The 18,979-nt window shown below is 53.9% G+C and overlaps 5 protein-coding genes across 5 annotated transcripts; 2 read left to right on the forward strand and 3 right to left on the reverse strand.

The window, feature by feature from the left end:
* Positions 1-662: 662 nt before the first annotated feature.
* Positions 663-1,869, reverse strand: AYO21_04148 (DNA repair protein rhp51; the record flags this gene model as incomplete). Its single annotated transcript, XM_022654121.1, has 4 exons — positions 663-1,471; positions 1,519-1,586; positions 1,639-1,718; positions 1,777-1,869. The coding sequence occupies 4 exons, from the start codon at positions 1,867-1,869 to the stop codon at positions 663-665; spliced, it is 1,050 nt and encodes a 349-aa protein (XP_022513636.1).
* Positions 1,870-2,611: 742 nt separating this feature from the next.
* AYO21_04149 (hypothetical protein) lies at positions 2,612-4,255 on the reverse strand (the record flags this gene model as incomplete). Its single annotated transcript, XM_022654122.1, has 1 exon — positions 2,612-4,255. One exon carries the CDS (start codon positions 4,253-4,255, stop codon positions 2,612-2,614), a length of 1,644 nt encoding a protein of 547 aa, XP_022513637.1.
* Positions 4,256-9,782: 5,527 nt separating this feature from the next.
* Positions 9,783-13,463, forward strand: AYO21_04150 (hypothetical protein; the record flags this gene model as incomplete). The annotated part of the gene is made up of 1 exon (XM_022654123.1): positions 9,783-13,463. One exon carries the CDS (start codon positions 9,783-9,785, stop codon positions 13,461-13,463), a length of 3,681 nt encoding a protein of 1,226 aa, XP_022513638.1.
* Positions 13,464-13,927: 464 nt separating this feature from the next.
* On the reverse strand, positions 13,928-15,893 carry AYO21_04151 (hypothetical protein; the record flags this gene model as incomplete). Its single annotated transcript, XM_022654124.1, has 2 exons — positions 13,928-15,581; positions 15,673-15,893. The coding sequence occupies 2 exons, from the start codon at positions 15,891-15,893 to the stop codon at positions 13,928-13,930; spliced, it is 1,875 nt and encodes a 624-aa protein (XP_022513639.1).
* A 564-nt stretch (positions 15,894-16,457) lies between these two features.
* AYO21_04152 (hypothetical protein) lies at positions 16,458-17,657 on the forward strand (the record flags this gene model as incomplete). The annotated part of the gene is made up of 1 exon (XM_022654125.1): positions 16,458-17,657. One exon carries the CDS (start codon positions 16,458-16,460, stop codon positions 17,655-17,657), a length of 1,200 nt encoding a protein of 399 aa, XP_022513640.1.
* Positions 17,658-18,979: the final 1,322 nt, after the last annotated feature.

Here is an 18,979-nt window from a genome sequence, read left to right on the forward strand (position 1 = left end):
CCACAGGCAATCACCCACAGCAACGCCATCCCATCCATCAGTGGGTCTCGTTGGCGAACTGCTCCAGCTGGCTCCCGCCCGCCCCTGGCTGAACTGGCTCTCGGACATTTGCTTCGACTATTGGGTGAATGTGTAGCGAAGTAGGTACAAAGTCATTAGCATGTACTCGGTACCTCGTATAACTTGCATATCCGATGTCTTGTAGATAGCAAATACTCTGTGTTTTAGTACTACCAGCATAATTCTTCTCTGTCGATCTATTCCGCCATGGGCTGGCACCTTGCTATAGACGTGCTCTGACAGGTCACATTCCCTCCCAAAACCTGAAATTTCAAGGCTCATTAGCCAGCATCCACCATGCGCGCCTCGTCTCTCATTCGCTCTAGCCACCATGATAGGCATCAGCCACAATGCTTAACTTTGACCCTGACGCATGCCTGTTTGACCTTTTTCAGCTGGTGGTTGTACCTCGTATTCTACCTAAAGGAGATCGGAACTTGTGCCCAGTCAGCTAACAAGCCCATGACCCCTGGAACCCCCATTCAGCGCTCGTTCTGACCCTAAAAGACATCCGTTGCGCCACTGCTAACAATGTTTTCACATAAAGCCACTTGCTCGTATGCATGAATCTTCAGTCGTGGATATGATATACTTAGCCCCACTTACTCCTTGTCGTCCTTGGGCTGAGGATCGCCAATTCCACTGTCATAAATGGCAAACAAAGTGTCGCTCTCTGGCAAACATGGACTGTCGTAGATCTTGCAGATCCGAGTCTCGCCTCGACCTTTTTTCAAGCTCAGCCTGGTAGTGCTTGCATGTGCTATAATGTTGCCGCCGATGGGTTTCTTCGGGTCTGGGTTGAACATGGCGCTGGGGCCGCCGTCCACTTGTGCAACTACTTGATTGGTGATGACCACTGCAATGCCAAACTCGTCCGCAAGTCTTTGTAGCGTGCGTAGAAATTTCGCCATATGCGATTGTCGTGATGAGAGCTCTCCTCGGCCGTTATAATCTGTTCGGTACAACGAAGTCGCCGAATCAACAATCAGCAACGAGAACCGGGTTTCACACATCATCTGCGACGCTTGCTGGAGCAGTTGCAGCTGGTGCTCAGAATTGTATGCCCGAGCGTAAGCAACATTGTCCAGGACTTCTTCCCCCTCGAGGCCGTATCGCTGTGCAACCGACAGCAGACGAATGGGGCGGAATGTGCCTTCGGTGTCGATGTATAAACATTTTCCTTCTCCGCCACCCATATCAAAGGGTAACTGGCATGTAACCGCCATTGTGTGGCAAATCTGACTCTTCCCAGTGCGGAACTCGCCAAAGATCTCTGTGATGGAGCCCGTCTCGATGCCACCGCCGAGGAGTCGGTCAAGGTTCTTCGAGCCAGTGGTTATCGAGATGAGATCGCTTCTTCGGGCATGCATCTCGGTGGCGGTGGTGAAGCCCATGGGCACCAGCTTCATTGCTGTCACACATCAGCGCAGAACGTCAAAGATGTGATTGTCTCCAAACCTTCATTCAAGAGCTTCGAGGCCTTTGCCTCTGATATGCCTTTGATCTGTTCTAATTGTCTGCGCGGCCTGTATAGACTGGTGAGCTCGGCCACGGTCTGTTTAGGAGGTTGGCAATTACGTGTATGCAATCGACTCGACCGTGTGATAGCCGCCTTCGGTGACCAGTTTGATGTCTCTTTCAGTCAGACCTGCAACCCCCTAACAGAACGACTCAGTCCTCTGGAAAGCGGAAAACTAGATTGTTGAGGAAGCTTACCACCAACTGAGAAATTGGGATGGGTGCTCCAGGGCCCCCAGGCATGTCCTCGTACTCATCCTGAGGGGCGTCAGTGCTCTCAATTTGCGTCATGATGGTCTTCTCAAGCACAGCGCGTATGCGACGTCAGCGAGAATATAGCGACGAGGGTCGAGAGGTCAAATATTCTGGAGGAAGGAGTTGCTCTGTGGAAAGTAGGGTCTCGTGGACGAGGTGGCCAAAGAGAAATCGCGCGTTGCTTTGGGTGCAAAACGCCTCGACGCGTCTGGTGGGTTTACGTGCAGCCTGAGCACCCCGGAACAACGTTCTACCAGAACGCGGGAGCACGTGATACTTTTCGTCATCAAGACTCCCGCGTTCATGTACCTACACCTCCTTTTTACGCACCCACGCACCTCAGTCCCCGGTCATTTATACAAGTCAGATGAGACGATCTAAGAATTCTCTTATCCATGTCAAGGAAATACGTTGATTCTCCAGCCGGAAATAGTCTTGTTCATCCTAGTTCAAATAGTCGCCCCTTGTTCCATCTGCCAGTGCCGTCTCCAGCCAGTCGATGTTCGATGCGTTGCACGCTTGAGAGTAGTTGTACATTGCTCGCCCTTCCCGTTCTTTCCCTTCCATTATGGGATTTTCCAGCCTTCCCAGCCTCCCAGGTAAGTGGTGATGTCCTTCCGGATCTCCCTTGCTAAAAAGCCCATGTCGTCACTCAGAATGCTTTTCGAGTCCCCGCCCCCAAGTCCCAGGTTGCAAACCTACACACTTCGCAACTCCACGGATCCCTTTTTTTGTTCCTTGCGCCGTAAAGAAAACGTGCTGCCGACATTGAGCAATATCATTCTATCCATCTGGTCACATATCCCATGAAATCTGCGTCTTCCAGCAAACGGGCCATGTCTGCTTCTGCCAGCTGTATGACCGCCTCAAGTTGATCCTTCCGGTCATCGAATGGCAAGATTATGCACGAGCCAGGATCCTTACTCCAAGGCTTCCGCACCCAGTCTGGCCGACCGAGGCCCATTTCGAAGGTCGAATCGTAGAAATTGAGCCTCATCCAGCTCGTGATGTACATATCTGCCCCATTCGTCCGGTCCATGTTGCTCGCTTGCAAGTCTCGGATGTCGATCTTCGGATTTGGATACGTTGCCAAAGCAATCGCTTGTCGAATATAGGGCTCGTCGACGCAGTTGATGGCCTTCCGGACTGCCAATGCCGTCTCAGTCATCGACGATACACTATTGTCCGCCAAGTGGCTGAGGGGCAGTTGCACAGAGGCAAAATCGACCGCGGCTCCGAAGTAGGACTCTGACAGCGGCTTCCTCAGCTTTCTGCGGATATCAACAGGAATAAGAAGCTTCGAGGTTGTGACATCTGGCACAGAAGGGATTCTAGCCTTTGTCATTCCATGCCAGACCAGAGCCAGCAAAGCGTCATGCTGTGTCACGAACGCGCCGTCGGCCTGAGCCTGGAGCCCTTGCTTCAACTCATCCAGCTTCCTCGAGGGAAACGCAAAAACGCAGCCACGACCCCGAGGTTTGATGGGTTCATCGTCTGTAGGTATCGGGTGGGCCGTTTTCCACTTCAGCTCCCGATTAGTGATCTGATTGGCGAATGGGTAGGACAGCTCCCTTCTGACAATACTCATGCGAGTAGCGAACGCGTCCAGTCTCATCGAAAGACTTGGGATATCGTGACCGCGGGTATCCAAGTGACGGTCAAACGTGTATTCATCGTCCAACACACTACCTGAGGCGAGCAAGCCAAAGCCGGTGCCATCAGAGATGCAGTGGTGGAGGTAGACAGACACAATGATGCCGCCTTCCACCACATTTGCCTGGACTCTGAAAACGGGAGCCCGGTGCTCGTCAGCAGACTCGCCCAGCGCGGAGACCAGCTCAGGCTTGATGACGCTGGGTGGTAGGCCTCTTTCGCAGATCTCGTCATAGGTGTACGGGAACTCTTCGCAGGTGAATCGACGCACACTGACGTTGGGATATTCAAGGAAATCCGTATCGGAAAATCGGATCTCGACTGCACCCACCCGATTTCCTGGGTTGTCCACGGCCACCACATATCCACTCAGATATGGCTTCGCGTCGACAGTCTTCCGAACGAAGCGATTTAACTTCTCCACCACCTCTGGGAGTGCTTCGGAGCTCGGTAAGCGATACGCAAAACAGATGCGGATGTACGACCGAGGCATGCAGTGCTCAATACTGGACAACTGAATGACGTGATCTGAGCCCGGGTGATCATAGGGCTCGAGAGCGGTATGGACGTCTGGACTGATAGAACGGCCGATACCGTTGGTGGGGATTGCAGATCCATTCGTATGAAGGTCGTCGGACGGATCATGGTCTGTATTGTTCTCGGAGGGGTTAGAGGTCGTGGGTGAAGCACTGTCCGGACTGGAGCCGTTCACGAAGTCTGACATTGTGTCGTTCTTGAAGGTATCGAGTTCTTGAGTGAAATCAGTCATGATGGAGCTATTCCTTGAGAATGATGTTTACCAGGGCAAGCGCAAGGCAAGAGAACAGGAGTGAGGTTGGCTGACAAGGAATTCTTGTTGCTTATTGGGTTTCGCCAGGTTGGTCTGAGGGCATTCTGTTGGAGAACAAGCATGGCTAGCGGATTTTTATGAAGGTCCCTCGAGGCGTCACTGCCTGGAGGTGAATATCGTGTCGAGGGGCAAGAGCAAGGGGCAGTCACCATCCGGTAGTGAATCGATATCACCCCGGGGGCGTGACGGTAAACTGAGATGTCTTTCTGTGCTAACAAACAGGCAGAGAAAGCGTCCGCGGTCACCACAAGCTCTCAACAGGTCAAGTCTAGGTGACGTTCAGGTGAAGCTGGAAAGACAGGACTCTACTCTGCGAGTCCACCCTGTCAATATAAACAGATCGTGAGCCTGTCTAGTTGGGCAAAATGACGGACAAGCCAATCATGTCCCGGCAGGCTGATGGTTGCGCAAACGTAAGAATCCAACCCCAGAGTGAGAGAAAGACTCATTCAACAGCCATACTGCAATTGACTAGCCCAGCCGGACAGAGACAGAGACGAAGGGAACTAAATAGACGAAGACATCCTAGGAGAACCAGAGCAGAGGTAAGAGGATAGCCCGGTGTAGATGAAGGGTGAGGAATTGGTTGCCTTTCTACGCAAAGGACCGGATGCTCTGTGATCGTTGTGGGGAATGGGATGGTTAAAACTTACGTGCCCGCTTTGCGCCTCTGCAGCTCGACCCATGTGGCCTTGTCTATTTCTTTCCCCTAGTTATCGGGTTAGCGCTGCCCGTTTGAGAGAGGTGCGTGATGTCTGGGCTCGCCAGGGAACGGAACCACCCAAACTTCCCTGGGCCGATAGACCTTGACGAGACCGCACCCAAGGAGAGACGGACAAGGAAGACACAGCCAGCGTGCCAGGCTCGCAGCAATGAATCGGGCAAGCTGGATATCTCAAAAAGTGCGGTGCGCTCGTTAGCAAGTCTGCAAGGCAAGCGATTGACAGAGATGAGCGACGCACAGGGACAAGGGCAGGGCGTCGGTCCCTGGCGCTGTGTCACCTCGCCACTCTGCCGACGCGAAGGCAGTCAGCCTCGCTCGTCAATGTCCCGTTGGTGCCGTTGGCCTTTTGGGGGAGCGAGGGAGGTCATCCCAGGGCCCACCAGATGCAGTCGATACAGTGTGGAACACATTATTGATACATTGAATGCGGCCAGTGGACTCGCACAGCTAGCTCACGCCGGCTCTCCCAACTCATCCAGGAGCAGTAAGAAAGCAGGGGGAAAGGAGAAGCACGACTCGAGAAGTGCAGCACGATCTTGGGTCAGCTGAGCGACACAGGCGGTGGAGGTCCGGCTTGCAGATCGGCGGCGCGGTGCTGGTGCAGGCACGGAGAAGGGAGGTGCGTGTGAGCAAGACACTCGAAAGCCAGGACGAACAGGCGAAGCGGCCAATGGTGGAGGGTAGCAGTCCGCAAGCGAGCCGTCTGCTTGACATCGAGCACTACTGCGACCTGCATGATGAAAAGGGTGTGTGGATTTTGTGGGAGGAGAAAGGACAAGTGGTCTTGGATAAGAACAAGATAGCAACAGTAGTGGTCAGAGAGTGGCATAGTCGTTGACAGGGGTGTCTGAGAGAGCATGGGCCACACCCTTGAGGGGGGGCAGATGGTCCAGGGTTACCCGCCCTAGCTCTGCATCGAAGGGCTCATCGTTGACCGTTCGGTCACATTTTCCAGACGTATGATTCCTTGATGGGCGGCATGATGAAATGATCTATTAGCCGAGAATAGCATTGCGGGAGCATGTCTCCGGATGCCCTGGGGAGCAGGGGAGCAATGCCTCGATTTTTGTCGGCTTGTGTGTTTCCTGGCAAGACAAAAGCGGGAGAGGGGCCAGAGATGCAAGCCAACGGGGAGTTTGAGATTTGCAGAGAACAGGTTTGAGTCCCACGGCCCCAGTGAGACACGCCCCGGAAGGTTCTTTCGTCAACGAGCTTCAGGAATCGAAGGCGGTTCAAGCTCGGTTGCACCACCTAACTCAGGCAAGACTAGCCCTGTCCAAAGGCTTGAAGCCCAAGGAAGAGCACATGGGGACGAGGGAGTGCGTAACGCGAACGGCTTGACAAGAGGCGTCTCACCCCAAAGGCAAGCCGCTCAGGCTTCGGGGGTTCGGGTGTTCGCTCAGAGCGCAGCGTCGCAAGGGCGAAGAAACTCGTCCAGCGTCGTTTCCCAACTCTCGTGCTCTACTCGGTACTCGAAGGCTGACGAACGACAAGCCCTGGTGATATTCTTCAATGGTCCATCCAGCGTGCTGTCAACCATCCACGATAGGACCATTTGTGGGCTTTTTGAAGCTGGGGGGTGCCTGTTTGCACCGTTCGACGGGGAAGCTGGATTCCCCGGAAGGGGCAGCCTGCAGTTCCGCGTTTCCAGGGTGGTTGGCTCTAACCAGGGGCTTGCTGGCAATCCTAGGAGTAGGGTTTCTTAGGGCCTCGGGCTAAAACTTCCTCAGCCCAAACCTGTCCGGTAAAGAAACCCAGTGGAAATGCACAATTCCGATTGCTGGTATGTGGGTGTTCTCTAGGCCCTTCTTCCTCAACCAACGTCTTTGCAAACTTTCAACATGGACACTGAAAATTGGGTGATTTCTCAAAAGATCGCCTGTTTTGGAGGGTTGCAGTGTCTGATCAACCACCCTTTTGCGAGTCGACGCCGGAAGCGGGACGCACGGCTGCTGGAGGGTTGAAGACTCCCTGTTGTCTTGCGCATCTCCACACATAACAGATGCGGCAAATACTTGGGGGGTTTATTGCTTTGTTGTCCCAGCTGGTGGACCAGATACCACAACACGGAGTAAGCCGTTACAGGGTGTTATAAGACCGCAGCCAGTTTGGAAACATTTCCTGCACTGGATGGGTGGCTTTTAGGTCGAAAACTTTCCGGCATTGAGCCATGGTCGCGGTCTCTGCACGCAGAAGCGAAAGGCGCCATTGTGGGATCTGCACAGTTCTCCTCGAAGGCTCTCTTTCTGCTGGATAGTCCATGTCATTGAGCAGGGTCTGTGGCTGGCAATACCAGCGTGTCATTCCTACTCAGGAACGTGTATTCGTGCTTGCTTTTTGCTCGCGTGTCGACTCGACCCACCTTGTTCGCCCTGTAGTCATGTCACACTTTACGGTGGTGCCGGACTGGAGTTTCGACTACGTACAGCGTACATGCAAAAGAAAATCCCATTGTAACGTGTAGAGGGGGTTTAGCAGGCATGGCACCCAACGCACCCGGCTTGAGTGACTGGGGTGTCGGTCCCCGTTCTCGCATATGGATTGTCGGTGGATTCACCGCTTTGATGATGGCACTTGCATAATCGTCAGTTTTTATGACCTTGTTTTGTTCGTAGTGGAACGCCCGGAAGGCAATCAACGGGAAGTCTCTGACAGGTGGTCATGGGTAAGCGATGGCTTGCGGCATGAGAGATTTTGGTCCCAAGGGGTTCAATGTGTCTGAATGACCGCCTGACCTGTGCGTCGTGGACGATGTCGGCAAGGCCTCAGAAGCATTTCGGCGCACGCCAGACCTAGGCATTGGGAATGGCCGGGTCAGCATCGATGACAAGAGACAGAGGTGTGCGCCACCAGATGTTGCCTGTATTACGGAGGCTGAATCCGAAGTTGTGATGAAGTCTGAACAGCCATTAAGCTTCGAGGTCGACCAATGTTCCGTCAACCCACGCGGAGCGAGTACTACTTTGTAAGGACGACTTCTCCGCTCTCTGCCGCCTGGGAAGTCCCCTCAAGTCGCAGGAACAAGCAGCAATGCCACGGGGGGAGGGCGGATGGAGGGGACATTGTGGCGCCCTCCTTTTGTACCTAAAATGGTTGCTTCTGAACTGTGTGGCGGTGCCTAGCGTCATGTGGATACTATCGATCTGGAGGATTTAGGCGCTGTGTCCACCACTTGTTGGGCCGCGATCGGGATGGTCCCTACCGTGTAACTGACTTGGTGAAGAGTGGTACCCTTGGGCAACCATGAAACTTGTTTGGCAATCCCATCACGGCTCCGACATCAAGCGCATGCCAAAGCTATCCGCGACGCCTTGCTCGGGGTTATTGGCAGTCTAAGGCATCGACTTAGCGGTCGCCCGTGCTCGTTTGGCGGCGATTCGACTTCATGCATGCTCTGCAGGATCAAAGATGCCTCATGTGGAGACAATCAGACGTCCAAGGCAACCAGGGCATCGTGGATGTAAAAAGTATTCGGCTGTCTTGTGCTACCGTACAATGATCCTTGCTTAACTGAGCATTGTGGCAGCCGTTCCTGGACGCTTCGACTATGGCCAGCTGAAAAATAGGACAGCACGAAGTGTGCAATACGAGGAATTGCCTTTGCAAGCTGTTAGCGGTGACCGGCCAAGGTCTTCTTTCTGGCAGCCAGCTGCCTGGGATAGGAAGATGACGGTCCAGAAGGGGAAGGACTCCACACACCATCAAACTCCAGCACCAGGTTGCCGTGTTCTTTGTGTTCTGGCTCAATCACGCGCACGGCTCCTCCATGTCACACTTGTCTAATGCAAGCTCTTGGGCATCGCCAGCTACAGGTGGAAACATTGACAACGGGACGGAGGAAACTGGACGGTCCCCTCCACAGTTAACAGCCCATGCGAGAACCTGAGGATCGGTGATGATTTCTGCCAGGGTCCCTTGAGGTATCTTTTACATACAGGAGCCATCAAGGGTAGGAGACATGCATTGTGGATTCGGAACTTTGAGCCGCGACGCGAACAACGAATTACCAGGCTCAAGATGTGTCTCAGGGCAAGTGATGGTAAGGGTAGGCGAGTCTGAAGGTAGTCGGCTACTGCGAGGGGAAGAATTCCTGAATCTCGGGATCCATCTCGGGCAGGAGTGAAGCATGGCTGCATGGGAAGATATTGGCTGAGACATCTGGACGCTACCTTTGCATGTCGCAGAAGCAATAACAACAAGATTTTGACTCACCATCCTCCCCTTGCAAACAAGAAGAGATCCAAAGAAGCCGACGGTGCGTGGGGAAGTAACCAGTCACCCAGTAGAAGAGATGGGAGAGCAGATCATGCATTAGGCGGGTTGGATGCTGCAAGGTGGTGCACGGTGGTGGCCGCAGGTGACCGCAGGTGACCACGGTTCTCCGCCATTAATTGGGAAGGTGTGACGATCGCGACTTCCACCTTTCCACCTTTCCAGCCCAGGCTGCGCTAGTTGGGCACCTTGCTAATCACCACCATCGCCCATCCATGTCACACCTCGTATAATATTGATTGTTTCTTGCTCTGATCTACTCTTCAGCTCTGATGCTCACAGTCCGGCTTGATCTCTGCCAGCAGAATATCCTCGGCATGTCCTCTCCGTTCCCCACCTTCCGACTGCCCCGTGAGGTGGTGTAAATGTCAGGCTGTCGTCTTCCTCCCCACCGGGCTGGCTGCGGAGCCATACCGATTCTTCAAACATGACTTGGTCTCGAGATCAAGAATGAACCTCACCCAAAGACATGTCTTGTCTGCCGCCATTGCAGCGTTCATCGCTTGGGGTCTTGCAGTCCGCGCCCTTCCCGTCTTGCGCTTTCTGGGCTACGCTTTCACACTTGGCTCCCTAGTCACTCTTGTGACTCTGCTTGCAGTAACCTTGAGTGTATCTCGGTCGCGCCCGGCATGTCAGAGTCTGTCCTCACCTCCCAATGTATCCCCTGCCTTCCTTCTTCCTCCGAAGTGGGATCCCGAAATATCAGTCCTCCGAGTCTCCCAACAATACCAACCCCTACATCTCTACGACCAATCCTTTGTGGTCTCCCAAGCCCTCGAGGCTCTCATTGGTCTTGCGCTTCGCGATTTCGTTTCCTCCTGGTACCAGAACATCTCCAAGAGTCCGACTTTTGTCAATGAGGTGGATAGGAACATTCGCGCCGCGTTGGTGGAGATTAGAGACCGGATTCTCGCCGAGGACATTGTCAATGTGCTCGTGTCCAAGATTGTACCCTTGATCACCGCACATCTGCGTGACTTTGATCAGGCCGAGCGAGCTGTTCGAGGCCGCAGCCTGAACCGCAATGTCACCGAATCAGAGGAACTGGAATTGGCCATCGCAGCCAAGTACAAGGATGGCAAGCTACACCCTGCCGCGGCCCTTACTTACTCAGACACAAAGACCGTGCAGCAAGAACATCTCCGGAAAATCTTGGTCCGCATTTTACCGGACCTTTTGTCCCCGAGCATGATGGGCAGCCGCGCTACTCTGGTGCTCGTGAAGGAAATTGTCGCTGGCGCCGTGCTGTTTCCAATCATGCAGCTACTTTCTGATCCGGATACGTGGAACCAAATTATTGAAGCATATGGGCGTACTGCGTTACAAGATCGAAAGACAGTGCGCAGAATGAGAGCGGCTCTGGATCAACACGCATCTCCAGTCCCAAGAAATAGACCCGGCCAGGAGTTGCCCCGTTTAGCTCCCAATGACAGCGAGCGCGCCTTTGAGCGATTTGTTAGAGCCATTCGCAAAACCAAGAACCTATCGGATGCTCGGCGATTTCGGAACTCGGTCGTTAGCCAGATTCAGCGCGAGAGCCTTGTCGAAGGTCAGGATCCCGTCTATCTGCGAAGGTTGGAAATGGCCAAACGCGTACTGGACCAAAAGATTGCAAAGCTCACTCAAACTGGACCCGTCCCGCCGGCGGCGGTACCGCAGCTTGACTCTCGCCCCATTCCAGCCTCAAAACCTCGCGAGTGGACCATGGTGGAGATCATGCACACTGCCTCGGGATTGTCATATTTCATGGAGTATATGGATCGTCAGAATCGTATGTCTTTGGTCCAGTTTTGGGTGGTGGTCGACGGCTTCCGCAACCCTCTCGAGGACGATTTTGGGGATGAGTTAAACCCCGGCATTCAACAAAGTTGGACTGATGCAGATCGTATGGACATTGCTCAAATTAGTGAAAAATACATGCTGAAAGAAGAACTGAACATCCCACAAGAATCCAGGGACGCTATCAAGGCATTCCTGGCCGCTGGTCGGAAAGCAACTCCTCAACAATATCGAGCCGCTAGAACTGCCATCTTGGCCGCTCAGTCGGCTGTGTTGGAAGAGCTAGAAACACGGCACCTGCCAAACTTTAGAAAATCTGATCTCTACTACAAATTTCTGGCTTCTGCCGAAGCGGCCGCCGCACGTCCTCGCCAGCAGAGTACGGGTAACCTTGCGGAGGGAAACGGGCAGGTTGGGGCAGAGACGACCAGAGCTCCGACCCAGGCTATGACGAGAAGCAGTTCGCAACTCGCCATACGAAATAAGGATCTAAGGCGAGCTGCAGTGTCGTCGTCAGATGTTCGAAGCCTGGCCTCCTCCAAATTCTTTGAGGATGGAGATCTTGCCAAACGGTCTAGCGGTTCCACACCCCTGTTCGATGATGGTTACGACACTGACCCCTTGGCACATTCCACTAACAGCCTTGGACACGAGTCTCTGAATGGTGATTCCTTGGATCAGCGTCAAGTCATCGAGAACATGGAGGCAGCAATGAACAACATCATGACAGACAGTCCGATGGACGAAACGATGGGCTACGACGACGATACCCTGTTTGGCTCCCCGGTATCGGTGACCAAATCTTCGAAGAACTTTGACTCACCGCGAAGCTCCCTCGACATCCCCAGCAGCGAACAGGCCAATAAACCCAAACCCAGCCTGGCAACACTTGGACTTGTCAATACTTCCTCTCGTATAGGTGTGTTCACCGACAACGACCTCTTTCCTGACGAAGAAAAGTTCATCGAAGATGAATATGTCGACAATGACGACAGTAAAGGAGACGGCGTGGACGAAGATGAGATCCACGAGGCTGCGCCAGGAGATCTCGGTCTTGCCGAAGCGATTACAGCTCTTAACAACGACATAGAGCGCCTAGTGGCCCAGGAATCGGTGGTGGACACATTGACGCGCAAGGCCGAACTAACAAACAACGTCGCCGAGCTGCGTATTCTGAACAAATCCAAATCAAGTCTTCAGAGGGAAATCCGCCGGAAAGAACTTCAACGTCAGCAATACATTGTCCAAGAAAGCGACAACAGTTTGTACGGTCGATCCAGCATCTCCATCAAGTCCGTTGTGGTGGGAAAAGAAGACGACGGGCGAGAATTTGCCTTGTACGTTATTGAAGTTCAGAGGCAGGCTGGTGATCAGATGCCAGCCGCAGCGTGGGCAATCCCTCGACGGTATTCTGAATTCCATGAATTGCATCAACGACTACGACGCAGATATCCTTCCACGAGGAATCTTGAATTTCCCAGAAGAAGGGTTGTCATGAAACTCCAAAAGCAGTTCCTGCAGAATCGACGTCTTGCACTTGAACATTATTTGCAGCAGTTGCTCCAAATGCCAGATGTATGTCGCAGCAGAGAACTGCGCTCGTTTCTCTCACAATCAAGCATCAAGTCGCACCAGGACACGAGTAAGGAATCCAATGCACAAGATATCGTGACCCGGATTTATAATTCTGTCACTGAGGGCATGGACGAGTTCCTGGGTAATGTGTCGGTCCTGGACCAACTCTCGGTAGCCGGACAGAACCTGATATCGGCTGCCACAAATCAGTTGGGAATGAACCAGGCTGACATTGTGCCTCTGGAGCCTGGGCCGGTGGCCGAGGCCGAGGCCGAGTTGGCAGCTTTCGAGGACAAAGAACTGGAACCTTTTGTGAAACCAATCTGTGACATATTTCTCGAAACGTTTGAGTTGAATCGAGGCAACAACTGGCTTCGTGGTCGTGCCGTGATTGTGGTCCTCCATCAACTCCTCGGAGGAACGGTTGAGCGCAAAATTCGCGAAATCTTTGCAGGCTTTGTTCAAGAGGAGTCACTGCTCAAGTACATTGACATGATGAAGGAAACCATGTGGCCTGGCGGTGGCAAGCTGAGAGAAGCCAAACCACGAACGGGCGCAGAGAAGAAGAAGTCAAAGTCGGAAGCAGCTCTGATGTTGGCCACGCTGATCCCCGATCTAGCTGGCAACGTGGTGGGAAGAGCCAATGCGCAAGCAGCTGCTAGAAGAATTACGGCCACCATGAACAACGCCCGACTCAATCAGCATCTTGTCTTTACAATTCTCGACGAGATTGTTGCGGTGTTGTTTGATCCGGCAAAGAAGGGGAGTCTCTCCTGATACATTATTGTGTGAGAGCATTGGAGGAGTTCAGGCACAAAAAGCACGTTGCGAGTTTGGGACCTATTCCGAGTGTATCATCTTGGCTGTTCACATGGACAGCTTTGATCCCGAAAAGGGGCTTTGTATATAGAGATAGAGCAAGCGAGCATGCGCATATGCCTCTCTCTGCTAGGTCTCCCGTGACCTTGGGATATCGGAGAAGAGAGGTTCAGATGAAACTAATAGATGAATGTTTGGTTTAGAATGATTGGTTTCTGGGTGTAGCTTTGAGTGCCCTGTAGTTTGCACCAGACGGCCTGTCTGCTTAGCATTCATTGAGAGGAAGAGAGCAAGAGGGAAGACGTCGCTGATTTGATCTTTAGATGTATTCCGTGAATAGGCGTGTATTATTGACCCTTATGTATGTATTCCGCAGACCCGCCAATGTCTTACGAAAGCCCACGCAGTATTTATATATCTATCTATCTCAACCTGAGCAGTACGGCTCGAACGCCTTGCACACCTGTTCTGAGCAGCTCGCGGACGATGTCCTTTGTCCTCTGCAGGCCGTGCTTGCGGGTGAAGACGATGGACCAGACGAGGCCGACGAGGCCGGCGAGCTTGAGGGCGCGGGAGGCGGCGAGCTTGACGCGGCCCTTGGTGGTGTACTTGAGGTCCCAGTGGCGCCAGACAGGGAACATGCAGCGAAGGGTGAAGTCGACCTGGGTGCGCGGGTAGACGGTGGCGTTCCAACCCGTGGCCGCATCGTTGTACCAGTTGACGCAGCCGCCGGACATGAAGACACTGTTGCGCAGTTCGCGCTGCAGGTCCGCCGTCCACTTGCGCTCGGCGCTCTCCTTGACTTCGACGGTAGAGACGTCGCCGCGCAGGACAGGCCCGATAAACTTGAGCGAGTAGTTGACCATGTTCTCGCTCGCCAGGATCACCGAGCTGTGGCCCGTCGCCGTGTTGGGGCCGAAGATCATGAAGAAATTGGGGAACCCGTCCATCGCGGTGCCCAGGTACGCTTGGGCGCCGCCGCGCTCGTCCCACGTCTTGTACAGCGACCGCCCCTGCCGGCCCGTCACGTCCAACGGGTGCAGCCACTGGTTGGTCTCGTAGCCGTTGGCCATGATAATGACGTCAGCCGGCACCGTACGCTGCTCGGTGGGCGCTTTGGAGTCCGTCTTGGACATGGGCGGGTATAGGCGGCCGGGGCCCAAAGTCACCGACCGCGGCTGAATAGACGTGATGGGCAGCGTAGTGATCTCCACGTTGGGCAGGGAGAGGGACTGGAACCACCCGTCATCCACAATACGTCTCTTGCAGAAGACTTCATAGTCCGGCGTCAGGATCTCGTGGTACTCCTCCGGCACCGTCTTGTGGAGGTAGGCCAGGAGCTCCTTGGCCTTCTTCTTCCGTCGCTGCCTCGCGGCCTCGCTGGGTGTAAACAGCTCGACGAACTCGAGCTCGAGCATGGCGAACATCAACTTGCGCAGGCCGTTCTGGAAGCCCGGAATGTACGTGGACAGGAACGGGATCCATTTCTTCCAGAACTCCTGCGCTTCGGTAGGGAGGAATTGCACGGCCCACGGCGGCGAGCGCATCAGCTGGGTGACATGTTTGGCGCCGTGTTCGGGCTTGACGAGCTGAGGCAGGACTTGGGCAGCTGAACAACCGGTGCCAATGACAATGACGTCTTTGCCCCGGATGTTGAGGTCGGGGTCCCAGCGCGCAGTGTGGACGATGTCGCCTTCAAACGTGTCAATCCCAGGGACCTCGAGGGGTGGTTTTGGTTCGACCAGCCCGCCCACGGCGCTGCAGACCACCTTTGCCCGCACGATCTCGGTGCGCAGGACGGTCTTGGAATTTGGTCCGTTCCCTGCCTCCAGCGCCCGCCTTTCACGGGTAGACAAGTCGCCAACTCCTGGCGCGAGATGTTCAAGCTCGACTTCCCACTCTTCGACGTCGTCAATCCAACGCACCGCCTTGACCGAGGTGTCGAGCTGGATCTTATCCAGGATCTCGTACTTTTCGCATACGTCGTAGAGGTACTGGATGATCTCCGGCCCCGAGGGGAACAAGGACGTCCAGTGAGGGTTCTGGGCGAAGGAGAACGAGTATAGGATAGCCGGGCTGTGGTTCTCGTCGATCGAGGGACCGTCAGAATCTTTCAAACGCAACCCATCCCCATTGAGCAAGGACACGGAAAGGGCCAAAGACTTACACATCGCAAGCAATACCGGGATACTGATTGGTATGCCATGTCCCTCCCAAGGCAGACCTGCGCTCAAAGATGCGGAATTGATCGAAGCCCAGAACCTGCCGCAGTCTACAGCCCATAGCAATGCCAGACTCGCCGGCGCCGATGATCAGGACTGGGTAGAATGTGTAACCAGGCTTGTTGGCTGGCCCGCCATGGCGAATACGGTCGATCCGAGCCCCCATGTTACGACACAGGATAATGAGTAGCGAAGCACACGAAGAGTGTCAATGCTGGAGAGCTAGAGAGAGCAGAGCGAGCAGAAGCTCCGTGAAGGTAAGGAAACAGAGGAAATAAATGTTCCGGGTCTCTCACCTATCCACCACCGATCAGATGTTATACGAACTCACATGGCTGCGCCCTTCTTTGCGGAACCCTTAGAAGGTGTGATTGGAGGGGGTGGACGCGATTGTGTCGTCAGACAGCCCGCAATTGATGGTGCCATGTCTGGTTGGCCTGATGCATAAAAGCTTGGACAGCTGGGATACCAAAGGCGGATAAGACAGCGTAGTGCGTAGGTATCTCGTAGCTCGTCGGCATCTCCAGATCTGGACTAGGTAAGAGCCACTGAGAGCCTCGTTTCACGCGACCGCGCCAAGTCACGCCGAAATGAGCCTGCGCTGCCGAGGCTTTTCTCTTGGTCCAAGTCCATGACTAAAAGGCGTTCGTTCTACCTACAGTGCAAACACGAGCACAATACGCAGGCGGATACGAAGAGCGGGACGTCGCCATCTCCCAAGAGTCAACAGATGCCATGTCTCGGCCTCCGGATAAGGGGTTGCTCAGTTCTTAGACGACATACACCCGCTACTGCCTCCCCCACCTCCTCACGGTTACTACCCCGTGGTCGGTTCGAGTCCTCCATCTCAGGTCACCAGGCCAGTGACATTCGGGAGGTACCAACCCTTCCGTCCTGGGATGTGACTGTGTTCAGCCAAGCATACAAGCAGAACGTACCAGTACGTCTGCCTCGTTCGAGGGCGCATCTGCCTCCGGCTTGCTCAAAATGGTTCGTCCACGACGACAACCCAGACTATGACCTTTTCAGCCCTTCCTCCACCATCGACGTGACAGCCGACCCTGATTCTGGAGAGGGTCGTCGGTCTAGCGATTGGATTATCAATGTCCCTCGCTCGTCTGAACTGCGGACGTCGTTCTGGTCAGGGCATGAAGCGACAATTGTGCCGCTGGAGATAACCACCACCACCACCACCACCACCACCACCAAAGATGCTTCGACAGCCACTGTTCTCGGTCAGGGCAGCAGCATCCCCGGCGCTGGAGGCCAAAGTGAAGGATTTGAGCGCATCGAAGCGCCTCTGCAGATCCTGGTCGCATATCTTTCCAAATCATCGCCACCAGAATCAAGAACACGCATCGACCATGTCCGGGATGTTGATTCCATGACAATCTACCTCGCCCAGTGCGATCTCTCCTCCCTGCCAGTTTCAATACGATCAGACGTCCCTGTCCCCGAGGTCTTACACCCATCCTCCTCGTCCAGCGGCAGCAACAGCAACGGCAGCACAGTAAAAGGCGACATCTACGCCTCGTCCCTCTGGCTCGGTCGCCCACCAACCTACACCCCATTACACCGCGACCCGAACCCGAACTTGTTCATCCAACTAGCCGGGCAGAAGACGATACGTCTCCTGCCGCCGCAGATTGGTGACGCTTTATATCACGATGTCAGCGCGCGACTATCTCCAACGTCAACATCCTTCTCCACTGCAATCAGAGGCGAGGAGATGATGGTCGGGCCACAGAAAGTGGCACTCCACGATGCCATTTGGAACCCGTCGAGTATCTACAACGAAGTCATGCGGACCCATGGCCTGCAGACGACGCTTGGGCTTGGTGATGCACTCTTCACGCCAAAAGGGTGGTGGCACAGTGTCAAGGGCGTTGGCGACGGCGTCACAGCCAGTGTGAATTGGTGGTTTCGATGAGGGTGTCGAGACCTGAAAACATGGAAACAGGGGATAACTGTTGATTCTCGAAGTATTGTATAGATAAGCCTCCTCGATCTGTAGGTCGGGAGCCTTTGTGAAAGCCTTTGTGCAGTTCTGGATTCCCGCTTCCTCGTGTACCCTGTTGATTGATAGTCTGCTTCAAATGCCGTGCTGCACTTTTTTGCCCTTGCAAAGAAAGCACTTCGCCTCGCCAATCCATCATCGGCAGGCCAATCTTTGTCGTGGTCAGATCTCTTCATGGTCGTAGTCTATGCATCGTGGGGGAAGAGAAGTTCACGTTCATTTGTCGGTGTACCCAAGCAACAACCACCCATGCCACGACTATACGATCTTCTTGTCAATAGGTCAAGAAATGTTTTTAGCCAACTTTCCTGGCTTTCTCGTCTGGATTTGCTTGTCGATACAACAGGTGACCTTTGTACGCGGGTTTCGCCACGGGTATCACCGTGGGTGTCAGGTATCGATCTATTTATTGTATGACAGTCCCCGGACTTGACAGAGGACATCGTCAAAAAAAAAACCCCCTGCGTAAGACGAGGTAGCGTATTCATTGTTTCCGCTGCGAATAACTGACCCCCCCCCCCTAAACATTTAGATAAACGCCCCGAATTCACATGCCAGTGCATCTCGTGTGTCTCGTATCGAACAACCAGCCTCGCTCTCGAGTCCAAAGTCCAGCGAGGCAGGGTGTCCAGGTCTTTCGAGGGAGTGAGTCTCCAACCATGTGTTTGGTGTGTGCCATAAGCTGAGTGCTGAATGTAGGAAATCTGCTCGCGTGTATCAAGTGGTATATTTATATTGCAAGAAATGGGTTGGTTGACTACAGGGGCAGCAGGAGGATTGGGAGCGAAACGAGCGGGTCAATAGGTCTCCAGGAGTCTCACATTCCACATCCCATGCCACACACACTCGAAGCAGTAGAGTTGTCGACGTCGGTAGCCAAAGGGTTGCATCCCGCCCCCCCGTAGTGACAGTGAAGATGTGCCCACCCCTTGAAGACACGCTTCAGCCTTGCCTGCGCCCACCAGCGTTACCTTCACGAACCCAGCCGTGGGTCCCTTAGGTACGTCCAGCAGAAAAAAAAAGGCAGTATATAATGTCACTCTCGCCAAATTCTGGCACACAAAGACCCCCTTTCCTACGACAAAGGGCGAGACGATAATCGAACCCCATGACTCCCTCTTCGAGCCTCACTTCGATCGATCGGACGCCCACACACACAAAATCTAGGATCTGTCAGGTCAAACTAACAATCGGGTTAGCAGGCAGCAGATCCTCGATTCGAACCTCCTCAGAAT

This window comes from Fonsecaea monophora (assembly GCF_001642475.1).
Source record: "Fonsecaea monophora strain CBS 269.37 chromosome Unknown Scaff22, whole genome shotgun sequence".
In the NCBI taxonomy this organism is placed as follows: domain Eukaryota; kingdom Fungi; phylum Ascomycota; class Eurotiomycetes; order Chaetothyriales; family Herpotrichiellaceae; genus Fonsecaea; species Fonsecaea monophora.